The sequence below is a fragment of the Myodes glareolus genome, chromosome 23 (assembly GCF_982192425.1).
Source record: "Myodes glareolus chromosome 23, mMyoGla1.1, whole genome shotgun sequence".
Classification (NCBI taxonomy): Eukaryota; Metazoa; Chordata; class Mammalia; order Rodentia; family Cricetidae; genus Myodes; species Myodes glareolus.
Window position 1 is genome coordinate 58,279,879 of NC_142048.1, and position 19,220 is coordinate 58,299,098.

At 44.8% G+C, this 19,220-nt stretch overlaps 1 protein-coding gene across 2 annotated transcripts in view; it reads right to left on the reverse strand.

Annotated features, from left to right (window-relative positions):
* The window catches only part of Myo16 (myosin XVI), a 473,090-nt gene that overhangs the window by 265,901 nt on the left and 187,969 nt on the right, over positions 1 to 19,220 (reverse strand). For both annotated transcript variants that reach the window (XM_087900756.1, XM_087900755.1), the window contains exons 5-6: positions 12,619 to 12,727; positions 3,342 to 3,466 (exon numbers count right to left, since the gene is read on the reverse strand). In XM_087900756.1, coding sequence (XP_087756882.1) covers positions 3,342 to 3,466; positions 12,619 to 12,727 — 234 coding nt within the window. The remainder of the gene's footprint in view (positions 1 to 3,341; positions 3,467 to 12,618; positions 12,728 to 19,220) is intronic.

The window sequence follows — 19,220 nt, forward strand, 5'->3', positions numbered from 1 at the left end:
AGGTTATATGTAAAGTATTATGTGTAAAGTGACCATAAAAGCATTCTCAAAAATTGGGCAAAATTTGATAAGAGTAGTTAAAGGTGTCGAGAAGGAAAAGATAACCCAGCACCACGGAAATAAAATGGTGGTGGATAAGAAGGTCTGGGAAGACAGCTCACTGGGTAAAGTGCTTGTTGTGCAAGCTTAAGGACCCGAGTTCAAGCCCCGGCACCCACATAAAAGCCAGCAGTGGAGGAATGCTCCGGAATCACGCTGCTCAGGAAATGGCCAACCAGTCAAACTGGTGAGCTCCAGGCCCCGTGAGGGACCATAACTCAAAAGTGAACAAGCAAATTGGAAACTGGTGTTGACCTTCGGCCTCTTCACAAAGACAGAAAGGGAGGCAAAATAAAAGTGCATGCCATTTGCCTCTCTGAATATTTACCGCCCAATCAAGGAAGTGTACATATCTCGGTAGCCAGATGTGATATCGAATCTCTGACTAAAATATAGTGCTTTTCACTATATTTATATAGTGCTTGCTTTGTCCTATCCTGATTTGCTTTTATATTATATTATCAATAATAATAATATCATTTTAGATCTTTCTTTGTATTCTAATGAGAGAGAGAGAAATGGTATGGGTTTGGGTGGGTAGAAAGTGGGGAGGATCTGGGAGGGGGCTGAGGGAGGACAGCCAAAATCATAATATATTGTATGAAAAAAATCTATTTTCAATTAAAAAGTAAAATGTCACAAACCAGTAACAATCAGTAAAACAAACAAACACCAACAAAAGCAGAAAGAATCTGAGCCTTAGAACTATATGCCTAATGATTATAGTGAGATCTTCAAGGAAAATTTATGCACTCAAACCACAAACTTTGTTTTTTATATTCTATAGAACACAGCGTTTACAAATGTGTGAGGCCTGGAGAGATGCTTAGCACGTTAGAGGGTTTTCTGCTCTTGCAGAGGGCTTGGGTTTGGTTTCCAGCACCCACCCTGCTCTCGCCTGTCTGTAACTCTTGATTCAGCGGGTCTGATGCCCTCTGCTGGCCCCCACAGGCCCCTGTATGCACACAGTGCATACACACACACACACACACACACACACACTCATACACACACACACACTCATACACACACACGCATACACACACACGCATACACACACACACTTACACACACACTCATACACACACACTCATACACACACTCATATACACACACACTCATACACACACACTCATACACACACACACTCATACACACACTCACACTCATACACACACACGCATACATACACACACACTCATACACACACACTCATACACACACTCATACACACACTCACACTCATACACACACACGCATACACACACACACTTACACACACACTCACACACACACACTCATACACACTCATACACACACACTCATACACACACTCATACACACACACTCATACACACACACACACTCTCACACACATACATAAAAAACATTTTCTTAAAAAGTACAATCTTTTCTGAAGTACTATCTAATTTTAATAAAGAATAATTATCTAAATTAACAGTCATTTCTAAAGGACATGTTTGGCTATTCTGTTGGACATTCTAATAAAGGAGGGGAAACGGCACAAAGCCCGCTCACTGTGCTCGCTCACTGCAGCTGGATGTTTGGTCAAAAGTTTCATTGTCTGCACACAGCCATGTAACCGTGAGAAATTACGCCTCATTTTGAACCACAACTGGCATTCCAATTCAATATAAGAAATCAATCTGTAGACAAAGGCGTTTTCTTATTGTGATGTCTAACAATAGATACAAAAGCACCACACACCTCATAGAACAAAAACCACAGCAAGGACAGGCATCAACAAACCAATGATCCCAGTCAGACTCAGGAATCACTCTGAACAGACTCCTGTTAGTGGCCATGATTTTTTTGACAGCTTCCTAGACTTTTGTCTGTTGCTGCTTTCTTGTTCAAACCTCACGGCTAGCTCCCAAGAGATTGATTGAGTTATTACAGAAAATCATTTACACCTTTCATGCTCTCTGTTCAATAAAAAGCAAAATCACAAAGAACATCAACACCGAAGGGATTAAAATGATCGCTGTATGCAGGTTTGCACGCAATCTTCCTTTGGGTTTTGTGCTCTTTGGGTTTTAATGGGCTTGGCGCAGGAGCCTATACAGTGATTTTTCAGAAACAGAATTGCACTGCTGCCTAGTGCATTGTATCCAGGCTCTCTTGTGCTTCTATTGTGTGGTTATTTGTCTACTCAGGGCAACAAGGGAATTGCTAATTGGCCATTCCACCCCAGTCTGTCTTCTGCCCACCAGCTGTCCTTCAGAAGACCACACCCAAGGTAACTAAGTCCAGCAGTCACCTCACAGCCTGCTCTCGGCCGCCACCTCCTTTTCTCTTCCTCCATCTCCTCCAGCCACACTGTCTGCTTGCCTTCCTGGTCTGGGATCTCCCTCACCTCTGTGGCTCTGTCTCAAACCCTGTCTCCTGTCACGACCTCACCAAGGACAACACTGTCACTGCCACCTGTGCTCAAAAGTTCCTTTTCTGATTTCGGGTTCCAGATTCCAATATTCAAACTAACCAGCGTCTCCTCTGAGATGGCCAGGCGGCCCACCCCACCCCCAGCTGATCTCACCTTCCTTGCTCTGACTCCTTTTGGGTGGCTGCCATTTCTATTTGTCTGATGCCTCTGCCATCACATGGGTAGGGTGACCTGGGACCTTGTGACCCCCTGTAAAGTCTTCTTCACCAATAAAACAAAATGGTATTTTAATGGCTAGCAAGTAGGCGCTGGGAACTGAACCCCAGTTCTCTCAAAAGTAACAAGGACTCCTCATGCCGAGCCACCTCCTCAGTCCTGTGGTCACTTTACAGATAAGTTACAGCATTGTTTCTGATCCCAATAAAATGTAACAGCAGGAGTTTTATTGAGCTTACAAAGTGAATTAATTAAAAAAGTAACCCATGGTTTGCTTCATGTAAAATCAAAATGAAAGTCTTTTTCAAAGTTCCATTTCAAAAGACACATTGACAAAATAGCACAAAAAATTTGTTTAAAACCTGTAAGATTGGCACATGTAGAAATGGTTGAAGAAAATAGGTCCACACACATGCATAGGCCTTCCTTCTCTGAGCCATGGTGTAAATATTTTGTATTTTCTTCTCGCTTATTTGTGTTTTCCAAGGTATCGTCAAAGAATATATGTGTATCATTTTATGATAAACACCCCCTTGAACAGTAAATTGTATCTAATTATGTGTCTTATAACCATCTTCAATTCTCTATGTAAATGATTTCTGAGACAAATGCACACGCTTACCAAAGTCACTCCATCTTCATTCTTCTCATTGACATCCCCTCCGGAAGATAAGAAGTGCCTGACGTCTGTCAGCATGCGCATGGGCCTCTGGAGCTTTATCTGCCGCAGTGAGTCGAGGTCCACTCCTGGGGAAAAGAAGACCTGTTAGCTCCACGGCAGAGGCTGGGTCTCAGGACAACGTGGTCTTTCAACACCTTCCTTCTGGAGCCCTCTTCCCCTTTCAACTCTCCTCTCTACTCAAGACTTGTATCTCTTTGAATGCGCCCTATTGTAAAAATTATTTAAGTGTAGCCTGCCTGATAAAAGTTAAGTTGTGATGGGTCATTTTCCCCAACACGATAGGATGTTTGTGCATGGCAGCCTGTTCAGAAATACCTAAGTCACTAGACTAATATGTACTTATAATTCTGGTATAAACTGGCCATATACACTAGTCAAAAGAATCTTTAAATACTTACATTAATTAGATTGGAAGAAGAAACGAAGTCATGGTTTTTGTTTGCTCAGATTTTCTCACAGAAATACTTGCTCATAAATGAAGTGTGATGTCCTGGACAAGCAAAGTTATACCCTCAAAGAAACCAGCAGCCTATGAAGTCTGGAACTCTCGGCAACACCCCATGCACATGAACTCAGGAGTTCTGACGAATCTGATAAACAGCACTGGGGATTCTTTACTGGGACTCTGACCCCCTCCCATATATGTAAAGTTATTTTGGAATAAGAGTTTAAAAGGTTGCTCCGGCTGAACAGGTCAGGGCTATTCATGTCAGGACAGATACCGACCACTGACTGAGACACCAGCATCGTTGACGGACAGTGTTGGCTCATGCGTCAGAGGCACGGGTCCCCTTACTTCAGCTCACAACTGTCATCAACATTTACTTCCTGGGATTCCAGAGGGGCATAGTTCTAAGGTAGCTCTTCTTCCTACTTATGGAGTCCTTGTTCCTACCACTGCTTGCTAGACACAGACCTTTACTGAGGTGACTGATGCTTCTGATATTTCAGCGTGGGATGTATTCACTTTCTTGTTCAACTTTGAGACAGGTATCTGGGCTTCCTAACCCTCAGCCATCTGAACAATAAGACTCCAAAGAGGGGAGGTTATTGTCCCTCTTCTGGTTTCCAGATAAAGGTGAAGAAGCAATAGTGGCCATCGTGATGGTGCAGAGGGTGGGGTGGTAACGGTGACTATGGTGGTGGTGGTGATAACAGTGATGCTGATGGTGGGGGTGATGGTGATGGAGACAAGGATGACAACAACCACGATGATGTTAGGAAGATAGTTCCTGCTCATAAGTGCCAGCTGCGAACTAGCCATTGTCATGAGCAGATTCTATGTCTGGTTGTGTCCTTACTGCAAACATCCAAGGAAAGCATCCTACGATGGATCCAAACATCGTATCTGCAGGGATGCTCCTGACACAGCCAGCAGGAGATTTACTTTCTTAGGCCAGCTTTGAGGGAGCCATTTAGCCTCACTGTCCTCAGTCACTTGAATACCAGCAAATGCCAAGGGACTGAGGTTGCAGTTCACAGCTTTAAGGTGTGTCTCAGGGGCAGAGGCCATGGCAAATGCATTATCTATAAGTATGCAATTAACAAGGCCATTTAAACATCCCCCTTTTGCTGTGAGATAATGCTCTTGTACGCTGTAAAGATTTGTCACTCATATTGGTTTAATAAAATGCTGATTGGCCAGTAGCCAGGCAGTTTAAGTATAGGCAGGACAGCCAGAATAGGAGAATTCTGGGAAGATGAAAGGCAGAGATGCAGTTACCAGTCAGATGTAGAGGAAACAAGATGAGAACACTATACTGAGAAAAGGTACCAAGTCACAGTGGCTAAACATAGACAACTATGGTTTATGAGGTAGCCTGAAAATTAGCCAAACAGTTTATAATTAATATAAGCCTCTGTTTGTTCCTTTGGGACTGAAGGGTTGCTGAACTGGGTGAGACAGAAACTTCCATCAACACCCGTTCTTGGTGGGTTCCCATATCTGTTGCCTCTAAACCTGGGTAGGGAAAGGAACAGGAGCCCCCAGAAGTCTGTCATCGGGCTTTACGCCTTTGCATGTAGATGTCTCTTTGTGTCAATGTGGACAGGTTAACTTGTCCTCTGCCTCGGCATCTGAATTAACACACAGTTCGCACAGAAGAGTATTTGCTTTTTAGTGAGAGCTGATGAAAGCCAGCTTTGGTTGTTAGCCAACTCTGGCGAAGCACAGAGCTGTGTCAACAGAAACCCAGACCAGAAGCACCCTGGCTGCGCCTCACCTGACCACCATGGAAGCATGTCGTGCTCTTTGTTCATGGTTGCTGCCTTTTAAGCTACAGCAACTGCGATTCTGCTGCTACCAGCAGCGGTCCAGCTGCAAGAGCCGTAGTCTGAGGAAATTCTTCTCCCTCAAGCACCAATTTTTTCAAAGCTAAAAAGCAAACTCATGTAAATCTCTGTCCCTCTAAAGAACTCAAAATTCAAAGGTTGAGGTAGAATCCTGCTTCCCAGAGAGGCTGAATAGCAAGCAGATCACCTCACTCACCTCCTCATGTCTCCCAAAAAGTCCTCCTGCCTCGCCTCACCCCTGCCTTACCTTACCCCTCCTTGAAAACCCTTCTCCCCCTGGCTCCTCCCTATAACTTCTTGTCAGCCTCCTGACTATAGGTGAATTTTATTTAATCAAACACATCTTTGCACTATTAAACAAATGTTCCAGAGCATAAACAAAAGTAACACACATTAAAATAATATTCTACCACACAACCATGTATCATGCTGGGAGGACTGCCTGGCTTCCTTTTGCAGTGGGGATTTGAGGTCTGTGAGAAGCAACGAAAGTTGTCTCTTCGTTCCCATTTGTAGGGTTACATAATTTGACATGCGATTTAAGTTTTGAAAATGCTCCATGGACATCCACCCTGAGAATCACAGAGGAAGCAATAGAGACCCTGAAGGTTCCAGGGCTTGGTGAAGTTCCACCATGGGGTAATGTGTGCTGAAGTGTGCGCCTCCAGGAAGCGTTCTCAAACACCTAATTAAAATCAAATAATAAACGGAGAACACAGCAAAGACGAGAGGCAAGTTAAAACACGGATGTAGGGTGGAGGCTACCTCTCGTCAAAGGCCATGCGCACTCAACGCAAGAAGGCAAGCAGCCTACTTCTTGTCCCTGTTACCAAGATACCACAGGGGACTATCTTGACGTTATATTCACTTGAACTCAATTTTGAATCAAATCTGGTGCCAACTAAAGTGTGATTTTTTAGATTTTTGTTATAATTTTAGGAAAGAAGAAGTCTCTTTCCGCTAAGCCAAATACAACAGAAACTCTTATCTATTCATGTCAATCAAGTGTCTGTAACTGCTTCTGAATATACCAGCTAAGATGACAGAGCGCCCTTCCCTCACCCAGAAACCAGCCAGAGTTGGAGAGTGGATGCGATCTCCAGTCCCTTTTCTTTATTGTTAAAAGAAGTCGAATTTTATATTCATATTATCTTCTGGAAGGAATAAACCTATGGATTCTTTAGATTTCTTATTTGGAAGGAATCCAGTATTCTTTTAAACTTAGGAATGAAGGAAAATCTGTTACCAAAACTTGCAAGTTATATGTCACCAAGGTTATTGCTTGGCCGTCCTTGCTGATGGTGGACACCAGGAATCCCTGGGATTGTCTCAGTACTTTAAGCCCATCTTCATCTGTCTCCCTTTGCTCAGCCGCCTTTCTGCAGGGCCTGCTGTTCTTATGGAAACTCAACCTCCTTTGTATGAGGCTGTTCTGTGGATGGTGTCACAGTGTGCGTTGCAGCTGACCTGGCCCTGGGAGATTCCCTGAGCTCCCCGCGTTTTGCACTCTCTCTTCTCCACACTGTTCCAAGCACTTAGCCTCTGTCCACCCTACTCGCATGAACCTGTGCGGTTCTCCGGGCATCCCTGCCCCTCACCTAATGTGTGTATCAGCATTACGTCTGTGAACTCGTCTGCAGTGGTCTCAGGGAAAGAAGGGTCTTCCTTCTTTAGCAAGTTTGTGAGATAATCACACACCAACCTCCAGAGTCTGCAGAATCTGCATGCCCTTGTTTTAATTTTCCGTTATGTCTCAGCATCTTCACTTGAGTGAATATAAAAATAATTTTGTCCTCAATAAAACTGAAGCAGCAAGCAAGCAGTTCACCGACATGTCACATGATTTTAGCATGTGCTTTCTGTACTGGCAGAACTGAAAGTTAGCTCACTGGGTCTCCACCTTAAGTGTCCTCAGAGACTGAGGGAGGCTCCAGAGCTGGGCGGGCAAATCCCTAACAGTGATGTCAGCGAAGAGAAATAAACACAGTCAGGCTGTGAGGGACGGTTGTTCCCACCTAGCCTTGTCCTGGCACCTGAACAGCAGGAGAAAGGGAGCTGTCTTATACAGACTGGAATGTGCTGTGTGAAATTCTGAGCCAGGGGCAGAACAGGGCCTTGAGTGAACTTCGCTAAGCAAAAGAAAAGTACAAGATATTTCTGAGCTTAGTCTGTTGGAGGTCATTGAAAGGAGGAAGGGAAGGGATAAGCCTGGACCAGGCTTGGAAGCTACTGCACTAACACATATTAGAGAGATCAGGGTTTGAACTAAGGCACTGTTTAAACAGTGTGGTTGGTGAAGGTATGGGCAGCGTCTAGAGTCATCAGGGAAGCAGGTGCCATAAGACTTGATGGAAGATCAACAAGGACTTCAAGGGTAAAGTGACATGCAGATGCTCATACCCTCGTTGTAAGGGTAGATAAGGGCCACCGAGCAAGAGGAATGTCTTTCACGTGGCACAGGTTATTTCAAACCCTCTGATCTCCAACTCAAGAGGTATACGAAACCAATATGCAGGATTGAAGGTATCAGAGGGCACTTGGGCCACAGCAGTGATTTTGGGAGCAGGCAAAGCAAGCAAAGGGTGAGCTCATCCAGCACCCATGGTGCCCTGTTCCAGAAGGACGCTTCTCAAGGACAAAACCCAGACACAGTTAACATGTGGGAAGCCGAGAATATGAGTGTGGCTTCCCAAGGTGCCACAGGAGGGAGCTTCAACGGGAGGGAGGAAACTGTGGAAAGGCCACTTGAGGGGAGACTTTGCCAGTGTGCCCACATCATGCAAGGTCACAGAAAGATGAGTTCAAAGAACAGAGATATGCATCTGGAAAGAAAGTTCAGGAAACCAGGGGCAACTACTATAAGGGGGATAGGGACATTCTCAGTGGTTAGGAAGTTGAGCATCGGATGACTGAGGGACAGAGCAGACAAACAACTAGTTCCTGAGGGGAGGGGGGAGAGTAGGTGACGTATGCTGAAAAATGATAGACAGAGGATGATAATGAGGATGATGATAGGTGATAATATATAGATAGGTAAATGGATAGATAGATAAATAGATGATAGGTAGATAGATAAATGGATAGACAGTTGATAGAGCCACCTATGCAGATGTATACACATACATACATGTATATACAGGTGACTGAATGAAAGAATGTTTAGATAAGAAGGTGAATGGGTAGATGGATTGATACATACATACTTGCAAGTATGGATAGAGATATGGGTAGCTAAATAAATGGGTAGCTAAATAGATATGCGCGCACACACACACACACACACATGCAGACATTTTTCATGCCTATTTTCTGTCCTGGTCACCCTGAGCTCTCTCTCCCCTGGGCTCCTCCTTCCCTCAGAGGCTCATTTTAGAATTGATTGCTTTCCTTGCAAGCCCAGCTGTTTTGCCTTGTGCGGAGATGAGGTATTCATCAGACGCTCAATCAGCCCCAGCGCTGGTCTCATTTCGCAGCCCTGGAACCGAAGGCACTGAGCCGAGGTTAATTGCTGTGGCCAGGTTTACAGCGTAAGTCGCTGGTGACGGCACAATTAGAACTTGCAGCAGAGACTTTCTGTGTAATCAACTTGTTCACCATGTCTCCTGCTCCCTCTGCCCCCTGCGCCCTGATGTGACAGCGTGATAAGGATCGGATTTGAAACACGATTTTGCAGAGACCGGAGCACCCCAGGGGTGCAAACCTGCGAAGAATAGCGCCCTGACAAGAGGCAAGTGATGGCCAAAATGTCACCCTGGCCAATTAGAAATTTCTGATGGCATCGGTCCATCTTGTCACAGCAGATAACTCTCACCATGCACCAATGAGCGGGCCAGGAATAAATGGAGCTAGACAGTGTTTACCAGGGGCCGGGGAGGTGACACCGATAAGCAGGAGGGATTCTGATGGACAGGGGCAGCAGCAGCTGTGCAGGAGGGTGGGGGCGGGGCCCGCAGAAAGGGCCAGGCCACAGCAGCCGCAGCACTGACAGGTGGAAAACAGAATTAAAAGCTGGAGAGATATGAAATCGAGTTCGTTCCAGCAAACCTGTGTTTTACAAACTGGTCGTGACAGCCAGAGCCGTGACAGCTTTTCTCCCAAGCAGAGCCAGGGACTAGTTCTGGTTTCTCCTTTCCAATATTTTCATCTACCTCCCACATGAAGAGAGCTGCTTTTGCTTTTGCTTTGGTTTTGTTTTTTTACACACAATGGGAAACATTGATTTTGTAAAACCAAGCTTTTCTATGAAACGAAATGCCTTGGTGGGGTGGACGCCTATTAATGATGTTAGCACATTTGCGGATGGAGATGATGAGGTTTGTTTGGTGGCCTCAGGAGGGACCCAGGGTGTGTGTGGGGGGTAAAGATAACTTCTAGGAAGGAATCCCTGGCTGAGAGAGACAGCTCAGTCCTTCAGCTTTAAGAGCTTCTTTTGACTTATTTTTTTTGTATTTTCTTATTTGTTTCATTTGCTAATTTATTTTATTTTAGACAAAGGGTTTCTTGTGCCCCAAGGTACATACCCCAGGACTCCTGCCACCACCGGCAAGTCAGAGATGGCAGGTGTACTCTGCCACACTTCGCTTATCTAGTGCTGGGCCCCGAACCCACATGTTCCTAACTGAGCTACATCCTAGCCTATGCTTTATATTTTTAAAATTTCATTTATTTATTTTTTTTCCTTTTTAGTTTTTCAAGACAGGATTTTTCTGTAGCCATGGGAGCCTGTCCTGGAATTCGCTCTGTAGATCAGGCTGGCCTCTAACTCACAAAGATCCACCTGCCTCTGCCTCCCGAGTACTAAGAATAAAGGCGTGTGCCATCATTGCTAGGCTTAAAAACTCATGTTTTAAAATGGGTGTAGTATGATTTGCATTTGCCTGCATGTGTGTATGTGCACCACATGTATGCAGTGGTCATACAGGCCAGAACAGGGCATCAGAGGCCCTGGGACTACATTTAGCAATGGTTGTGGGTTAACATGCGTGCTGGGAACCCAATTCAGGCCCTCTGTAAGAGCAGCACATGCGCTTGATCGTTGAACCATCTCATCAGCGCCCATGGTTTACTTTTTTAAAGCACCTTTTATTAGGGGGGTACATATTGAAATTTATAAACTCCTTTCCTCCCCCTCCTTCTTCCAGCTACTCTCATTTAAATCCCTCCCATTCGCAATAGCCTATATCATATTATTATTGTTACATATGTGTGTGTGTACATGTATGACTACATGTGAAAACACACACACACACACACACACAACCTGTTGAGTATGCTTTTGCTGTTTGTGTGTCTGTGGTTTCCAGGCCACTCTGTGCTGGATAGCCAACAACGGAGCTCCTCCCTAGGCTAGCTAACTATCTTCCCAGGAGTCATTAATTGCCTGCAGTTCGCAGGTAGAATCCTGTGACGATTTCCCGCACGTGTTGACACGCCCATTGATGTTGCTATTGCTCTTTTGTGCAGCCATTGTTAGGAGAGTCATTAAACCACCCTCTTGTGGTGCCGTGCACACACAAAATGCTGCACACAGAACATGTACACGTTGATGGGTGTGGAGGTCCCCAAATCAGGTGGACCAGCGCAGGCCAGTTCGCTGAGTTAATCTAGTCACAATTATGTCGGTGACAAGCGCATGTCACCATAAGCAGAGTCCCGGGCCACTTTTCAGCAGGACAAAGTTCCTAACCTCAGGCTCCGCCACATTTTTCATACAAACTCAGAACTCCGTCTTGCCTGGGAAGCACGTTGAAGGTCTGCGTTCTGAACTGCCTACTAGGAAATCTAAACTACTCCAAGTTTTGCTCCTGGAACAACGGATAAACTTTTCTCTAGAGAATCAGCCCATGGGACCTGAAGCCAGCAGGGCACTCCCTCTGCATGGGACTCTTGAGGGTCTGGAGGGAGGGTTACTGAATACTGTGCTCCACAGATTCTGAGTGGGCAGTTCAAGATGCTCCTTGCCTTCCCCCCAAGCCTTGCCTTGGTGGCCTTCAGCTGGGGGGCAATCACGCCTACCTTGCTTTCTAAATTAACGAGACTAGTTCCCATTTAAAAATCAGGGTTGCTAAGCACTAATTATTATTCTATGCATCCTCAAAATAAACCTCTTGAGACAAATGAGCTGGAGGAGGCAAAACGTGGCGGCAATGAGGTAAGTGCTTCTCCAAAGAAGAGAACGGAGCATCCTTGGCTTCCAGAGGCACCCTGCATTCCAGAACATTGTCTCTGGTCAGCAAATCCTCAAAGGAGCTAGAATGCCCAGCTTGTCATTTATAGTTAATCTTCCAGGAAGAGGAGGGGCAGGATTTGCCCTTCCTTCTCACCAGATGCCGCAGTGGCTCCCGCTCACCCCTCGCTGAGCTGACTCACTGGTTCCTGCTGGGGCTGTGCCATTAATGCCCTTGTGAGTGATAGCCAGGGACTCAGCCCCATGTCCTCCAGCCAGCCCTCTCTTTGATCCTGGGCTTTCGTCTCATAGTGTTTTTGCTTCTAAGTGCCACTGTGAATTCTGGGATGTACACACACTGCCCTGTCTTCACTGAGCTGGCTTACAGTTCCTGCAGGGATCACCTGGCCCTGGAGGATACACTCAAGGTGACCTTGCTCTCATTAGCTCAGAATTCAATTGCATGGTTCACTTCCCTTCTTATCCCCAGGGAGGAGAGTTCATAATTACAAACCCATCCCACCGATTATGGACCCCCAGGCATCTGCTTGGTGCTTCCTCCACTGTCCCCCTCCAGGTGCCTGCCGGTTTGCAAAAGTGGCAAACAATAAACGAAGGCAGAAAAACGCCTTATGTTACATCCTCAAGGGAGACAGCAAGTCTGAAACAATGCGAGGATTTTTCTAAGAATAATGCACATTTACAGTTCTCCCAACGCATTTCTCTCGGCGGAGTTGTTTAAAGGAAGCTTTGTGTTACCGTTTTCATCCAGGTAGGCCAGCAGGATAGCACTAGATTCGGTCCCCTCGACGGCATAATCTAACGGGATGTTCCCATTCACATCTTGCAGAAGGACGTTGGCTCCAGCCTGCAAGAAAACAAACAGAAATAAAGAACATTACTGAGGGATGATGGAGGAAACCACAACACTTTTTTTTTTTTTAGACAAATACATTAAATAATTTGTGGAGAGTCCAGGTTGCAAAATGCCCCACTGCGTCTTGCAATATCAGAGCTCCTGCACTGGTACTTGAAGTGACTGTCTTCTGGAAGCCACAAGGAAGTCTGCATGTGGGGTCTCAGGGAGCAAGTCGAGCTTGGCCTGATCATCCCCACGTCTATAGACTTTGTCTTCTACAGGAATGCACCTGGGTACCGTCCTCATATTGTGTTGACCCAGTGGCTGTGTTGACAGTTCCTGCTTGCTTTTGATTTTGCAAGAAACCTGTTTTCTAGCAAGAAGCACTCTGTAGTTGTCAAGCGTTGACTTCTTAAAACACACTGTTCTAGATCCCGGGGCTTCAGAGAACTAAACCCTCAAGGCATCTCTGCGCACCTGTGCTCCGGTGTGTCTGCAGACAGAGGGAAAGATTTCCTTTGATCCTTGGAAACTGGCCACAGAAATGGTCCTCACTGCATTGTGTGACCCGAGTGTGGAGCAGCAGCCCTCATTCTTTCAACGCCAATACTTGAGCCTCCGTCCTTCTACCCCAGAAGGAGGATCTGTTCCTTGCATCCATTTCTGTCCTTGCCAGCGTTCTCTAGTTCAGAGCTAGTAGCTTATTTCCTCACAGTAGCTAATAGTTGTTGTATTCAGTGTTCCTAGTTAAAGTGATTAGTAGGGATGGATTCTGGTTCTCAGATGCTGAAGGACTGAGGATAAACCATGGTGGTCTACGCAGAGCTGTGAATTGGAACAAACCCTTCCCCCCCCCCCCTTAGGTCGCTTTTGTTTAGGACACTTTATCACACACGGCAACAGGGAAAGAAACTAAGACCATGTTTAGGATGTTTGCTTTTCGTAAGTTCACGGCTCTCTGTCTACTAGGTTGAGATACAAAGATTTGAATCTTTCATAGAGAATTAGACAATAGGCTTCAGGATGAAGCTACCAGTCACATGACATCCAGTCAGAAGGCAACAAGGCGGGCATGTGCTCAGATCCACCTCTTTTTGGTTCACGGCAGGGACCAGCCTCTAGGATAGTGCCACCGACAGTCAGGGCGAATCTTCCCATCTCTATTGCCCAGTGAAGAAAAATTCACGTAGACAACCGGTGGGGCAACCTAACCCCCACACAATCCTTCACTGAGACTCCCAGCTCAGGTCATTCCAGACTATGACCTTTAAAATTAACCATCACTAGCTCCAGGGTAAAATACCTTTTCTTGGCAGTATGGGCACCCAGCCCAGGCCATTCTACCTAGAAAGTCAGAACTCCACTAGCGAGCCGAACCCCTAGGACCAACAGATATGTTTATTTGTACAAAATAAACTGCAAGGCAAATCTTGAAATTTCTTTCAGAAAATAAATTCATCACATCGTGGTTGCTTTTTATAATTAGGAGAGTGATGATGGTACATTTTATACGCGCAACATCAACAGGGCCTCCTCAAGCCAAGTGTGCAACTCAACGCTTGGCAGATCCCATGGAGGCCTTGGGCACACTGCCTCTCTATTTATTGAAACTGGAAAGCCATTTAATTTCCAATTTGCCCTAAATTTTGTTCTTGATGTATTAGAGTTGGGACCCACATACATCATTTCCTCTAAATGAGATTCTTTTTAGTTCATGCCAGATGACATATGGACCAATAAACATTTTATTGCCTTGTGCTGTGTAACAATTTCATCTCAACAACTGTGTTTGTACAAGGTTTTACTTAGTAATAATTCCTTGTCACATTAATATTGAAAGCTTAATAAAAGTCATGTAATGGAATTGTAATGATGAAACGCTACTTCTTTCTACGCAGTTAAACTTTTTGGTAATTTCTCATATTTAGATAATTACAGATCTACTGAAAATGGAAAGGCTAGCCCCAGAATGCTTCATCCCTGTTTGGAGTTTGTTCTCGTGCCCCCTCAGAATGACATTTTGAAACGCTAACCTCAAGTACTTCATTTGGGAAGACCGTCATTGGAGACCATGCTAGTTTAGAGGAAGCGGCCTCAAAGTAGTGTGGGGCATTACTTCAAGGTGTCCAGAGGCCTTAACAAGAGAGGCATTTGGATGGAGACAGAAACCTGGTGGGAGACAGAGCTGGAAATGGGGAAGCGGAGCTTGGACTAATATTAAGGGCCAAGGCAAGCCTGGTTTTCTCGGGAGCTGAAAGAGTCCCTTGCCTGTAGACTTCTAGATGTGTGAAAAAGAACTACTTGTTTTTAAATCCATAGCATGTAGGCTTTATGACGGCAGGAAACTAAGATGGTGTCCTGTGCCCGCACAATGGACTAAATGTCTGTGCCCCTTTCTGAATTCAAATATGACAGCCTAGCCCACAGAGATCATAGTAAGAGCTGGGGCAGTTTGGGGGACTAGCTTGGAAAGCTGGAGCCCCCAAGACGACGATCAATGTCTTTATGAAAGAGACCTCAAGTCTGCAGAACTAGTCAAGTTCTGGCCAGATGGAGAAAAAAAAAACAAATTATTATTTTGTAAGATTTATTCAAAACATATATGTATGTGCGCCTGCTTGTGTTTGTGTGCGTGTATGTATGAGTGCATTCAACTCCCGTTGGAGATCAGAAAAGGGGCTGGATTCCCTGGGACTGGAGTTGCATGCTGGGAACCAACCAGGATCCTCTGCAAGAAAGGAGAGTGTTCTTCACCGGTGCAGCATCTCTTCAGCCCCTAAAAGATGCATATTCGTGCTCCGCTAGAGATCCAGAGACATGAGAAATAAAAATGGACATTATAAACAGCTGTGCCCGTGGTTTACAGCTGATATAAACAAATAGGTTCCCTGAAAAACAGACTGCCCCCAACTGGTGAAGCTGAAGGCCGTTGGAAACACCTAAACCTGATAAGAATCCCCCTAACCCAGTCATGAAGATGTGTTTGATTCATGGCAGATTTCATAAATCCTTCAGGAAGGAAGTGTGTCCGTTCTCTTCAAACTCTTTCAAAGCACCAAAGCAGATGGAAAACTGCCATGTATTTTACTAGGCCAGCCTTGCGCAATGTCAAAGACGAACAAAGGCTGAAATTAACAAACTCTCTTGAATACAGGTGCCAAATCCTCAATAAAAATATTAGCCAACAGACGGGACAATACATAAAAGTAATCATACACCACTACTAGCAGGGCTTCACTAAACTGTTGGTAGTTTGCTTTTAAAACCTTTGCTTTTAAGAAAGAAGGCTGGCCTGAGAGAACCAGGCATGTCTTGGCTCATGGACCTGTATACACAAGGTTCACATAAACTCAAGTAGGCACACAGACATACACATACAAAAATCTTAAAAAAACAATTGTACCTTTCTCTTACTCTGGCCAGAGGTTCAGCATTTGAAAATCAATAATGTGATATCTCACACTAATAGGCTGAAACGCTACAAAGCATATGCTCCTGTCAGAGGCTATTGATGAAGCATTTGGCACAACTCAAGATTGCGGAAAACCAGGAAGAAGGCATAGAGTGTGACTTGTTCTGTTTGACAAAGAGTACCTGACAGTTAACACCGCACTTCATGCTAAGGAAATGGAACGCTCACAGTAACATCAGGCACCAGACAAGGTGTCCCTTCCCATTATTCATTCCCAAAATTCCACAGGATGCCTTAGCTAACAGAATATGACATGCAATAGAGATAAAAGCTGTACGTCTGTGAAAAGTGGAACAGAACAGCATTTTCTCACTAATGAAATGAACCTTTACACAGAGAAGGCCCCAAGGCCAGAATAGAAAAGAGCCTGCCCTGCCGCGTGAATGTCTCGGTCTCAGGACGGAAGATCCACGTAGAAACAAATTTTCTCCATTTCTGCATTCTGCAGACATGGGGGCTGAATACAACAGCAAGCTACTGTTGCTATCAGGACACCAGGGTAATAATTAGTTAAACGATGAACCCGAAAACTGCTTACGGAACAAGAAGAGATGGAAGGCTCCCAAGAAAGCCATCCCAATGCACAGTTGGGGAAGGGAGCCCATGGCGATGGGTGGGAATGCCAAGATGACAGTTGTTCCAAACTTGTCTTGCAGAATCAATAAAATCCCAATTGAAACTCCAGAAAATTATCTGGCAGACACCAACAAACTGATGACAAAGTTTCACAGGATTGGAAAGAAACCAAAATATCTCACATAATTAAAGCAGAACAATGTTTTAGCTATCCTGGGGTTTTTTTGCTTTTCCATACAAAAGAAACTGGTCATCAAAAGAACAAATAATCCAATTTAAAAAATGGGGTACAGACCTAAACAGAGAACTCTCAACAAATAAGTCTAAAATGGGTAAAAGACACTTAAAGAAATGCTCAGTTCATCAGAGAAATGAAAATCAAAACAACTCTGAGATTCCATCTTACACCAGTCAGAATGGCCAAGATCAAAAACACTGATATCAACTTATGCTGGAGAGAATGTGGGGTAAAGGGAACACTTCTGCATTGCTGGTGGGAGTGCAAACTGGTCTAGCCCCTTTGGATGTCAGTATGGCAATTTCTTAGAAAATTAGGAAACAACCTACCTCAAGATCCAGCAATACCACTTTTGGGTATATACCCAAAGGATGCTCAATCATACCCACAAGGACATGTGCTCAACTATGTTCATAGCAGCATTGTTTGTCATAGCCAGAACCTGGAAACAACTTAAATGCCCCTTGACTGAAGAATGGATAAGGAAAATGTGGTACACTTATGCAATGGAGTACTACTCAGAGGGAAAAAAAAGATGACATCTTGAAATTTGCAGGCAAATGGATGGATCTAGAAAACATCATATTGAGCGAAGTCACCCAGACCCAGAAAGACAAATATCATATGTACTCTCTCATAAGTGACTTTTAGACATAAAGAAAAACCAGCTCACAATTCGCAATCCCAGAGAACCTAGACAACAAAGAGGACCCAAAGAGAAATAAACATGGATCTAAATAGGAAGTAGAAAAAGATAGTATCTCCTGAGTAAATTGGGAGCGTGGGGATCATGGGAGAAAGTAGAAGGGGAGGGGAGAGAAGGGGACGGGAGCAGAGAAAATTATATAGCTCAATAAAAACAAAAATTAAAAAAAAAGCAGAACAATGTCAGAAGGGACTTCATCCAAGCACAAGACTGTCAGGAGATATAACTGACATGTGTGACATTGCTGAAAAACTTGTATGAAGAGATCATTGTATCAGGACAGAGGTCAGAGACAGCCCTGCATAAACAGATGGGGAGTCACCCCCAACGAAAGGAAGGTAGACGATGCAGCACGGAGAGCTGTCAGCAGTTAGTGCTGGGCAGACTGCAGATCACTGTGCAAAAGAACCAGCCCACAAACTCTCTCTCGCTCCTGCTCTTCCCCTGCTCCCCCAAGCTGGCTGCAGACAGCTTCCGTGAGAGCGCACCTGTCAGGAGACCTCCTGTTCACGCCCCTTGCACCTGTGAACCAGGCCTGTCCCCGCTCTGCCGCACAGGCCTACCTTACTGTGAACAGTCTTACACACAGGCTAGGCCTCCTAAAATCCCTGTCGGAAACCGTGCTCCATCTGTGGAGCTGAAGGAGCTCTTTCTCTTCAGGGCCCCCATGGCTGTCTAGAGTCTTGACTGTACCTCTCTCAATTAAGCTCTCTTCCTAGGGGCAGCTTGTCTGCGCTTCTTTAGTACAGCATTGTAGCAGGCACAGCTTTCTGCACAAACACCCATCCATAACAGATCACAGACCAGAATGTGAAGTGCAAACTTTGAAACACTCCTCAGATAATATAGGAGAAAATCTAGATGGCACACCACAGGGTGATGGGATTGTTGGCACAGCACCAAAGGCACCAGCTATGGAACAACCCAGTGACAAGCTTCACTGTTGATCTTGATCAGAGTTGCAACGGAAAGATAAAAATGGTTCCGTGGATGAAGAAGCTCCACTGACTTTTCAAAAGGGCAGGGCTCCTCACAGACTTGAATCATCCAGGTTAGGATACCATGAACTTTGAAGAAATCTTAGAAATAGATCATTTAAAATATCTGTCCTTAGAGCCTGCCGAGATGTCACAGCCTCTAAGAGTAGTGGCTGCCATTACAGAAATCTGACCAGAGACTGGTCCCCAGCACACCCACAGGGTGACTGACAACCACCTGCAATTTCAACTCCATGGATCTGCTGCCCTCTCCTGGACTCCTTGCTTAAGTAAAAAATAAATCTATTTTTTTTAAAGAAAACAATGCTTTTGCATAAATTTATTTTTTTTCAAGACCATGTTTCTCTGTGTGGCCCTTGCTGTCCTGGAACTTATTCTATAGGCCAGGCTGACCTCAAACTCAGAGATCAACCTTCCTCTGCCTCCAAAGTGTTGGGATTAAAGGTGTGTACCACCACTGTCTGGCTTAGAAGCCAATTTTTAAGTTATCAAATTAATCACTAATAACAGTA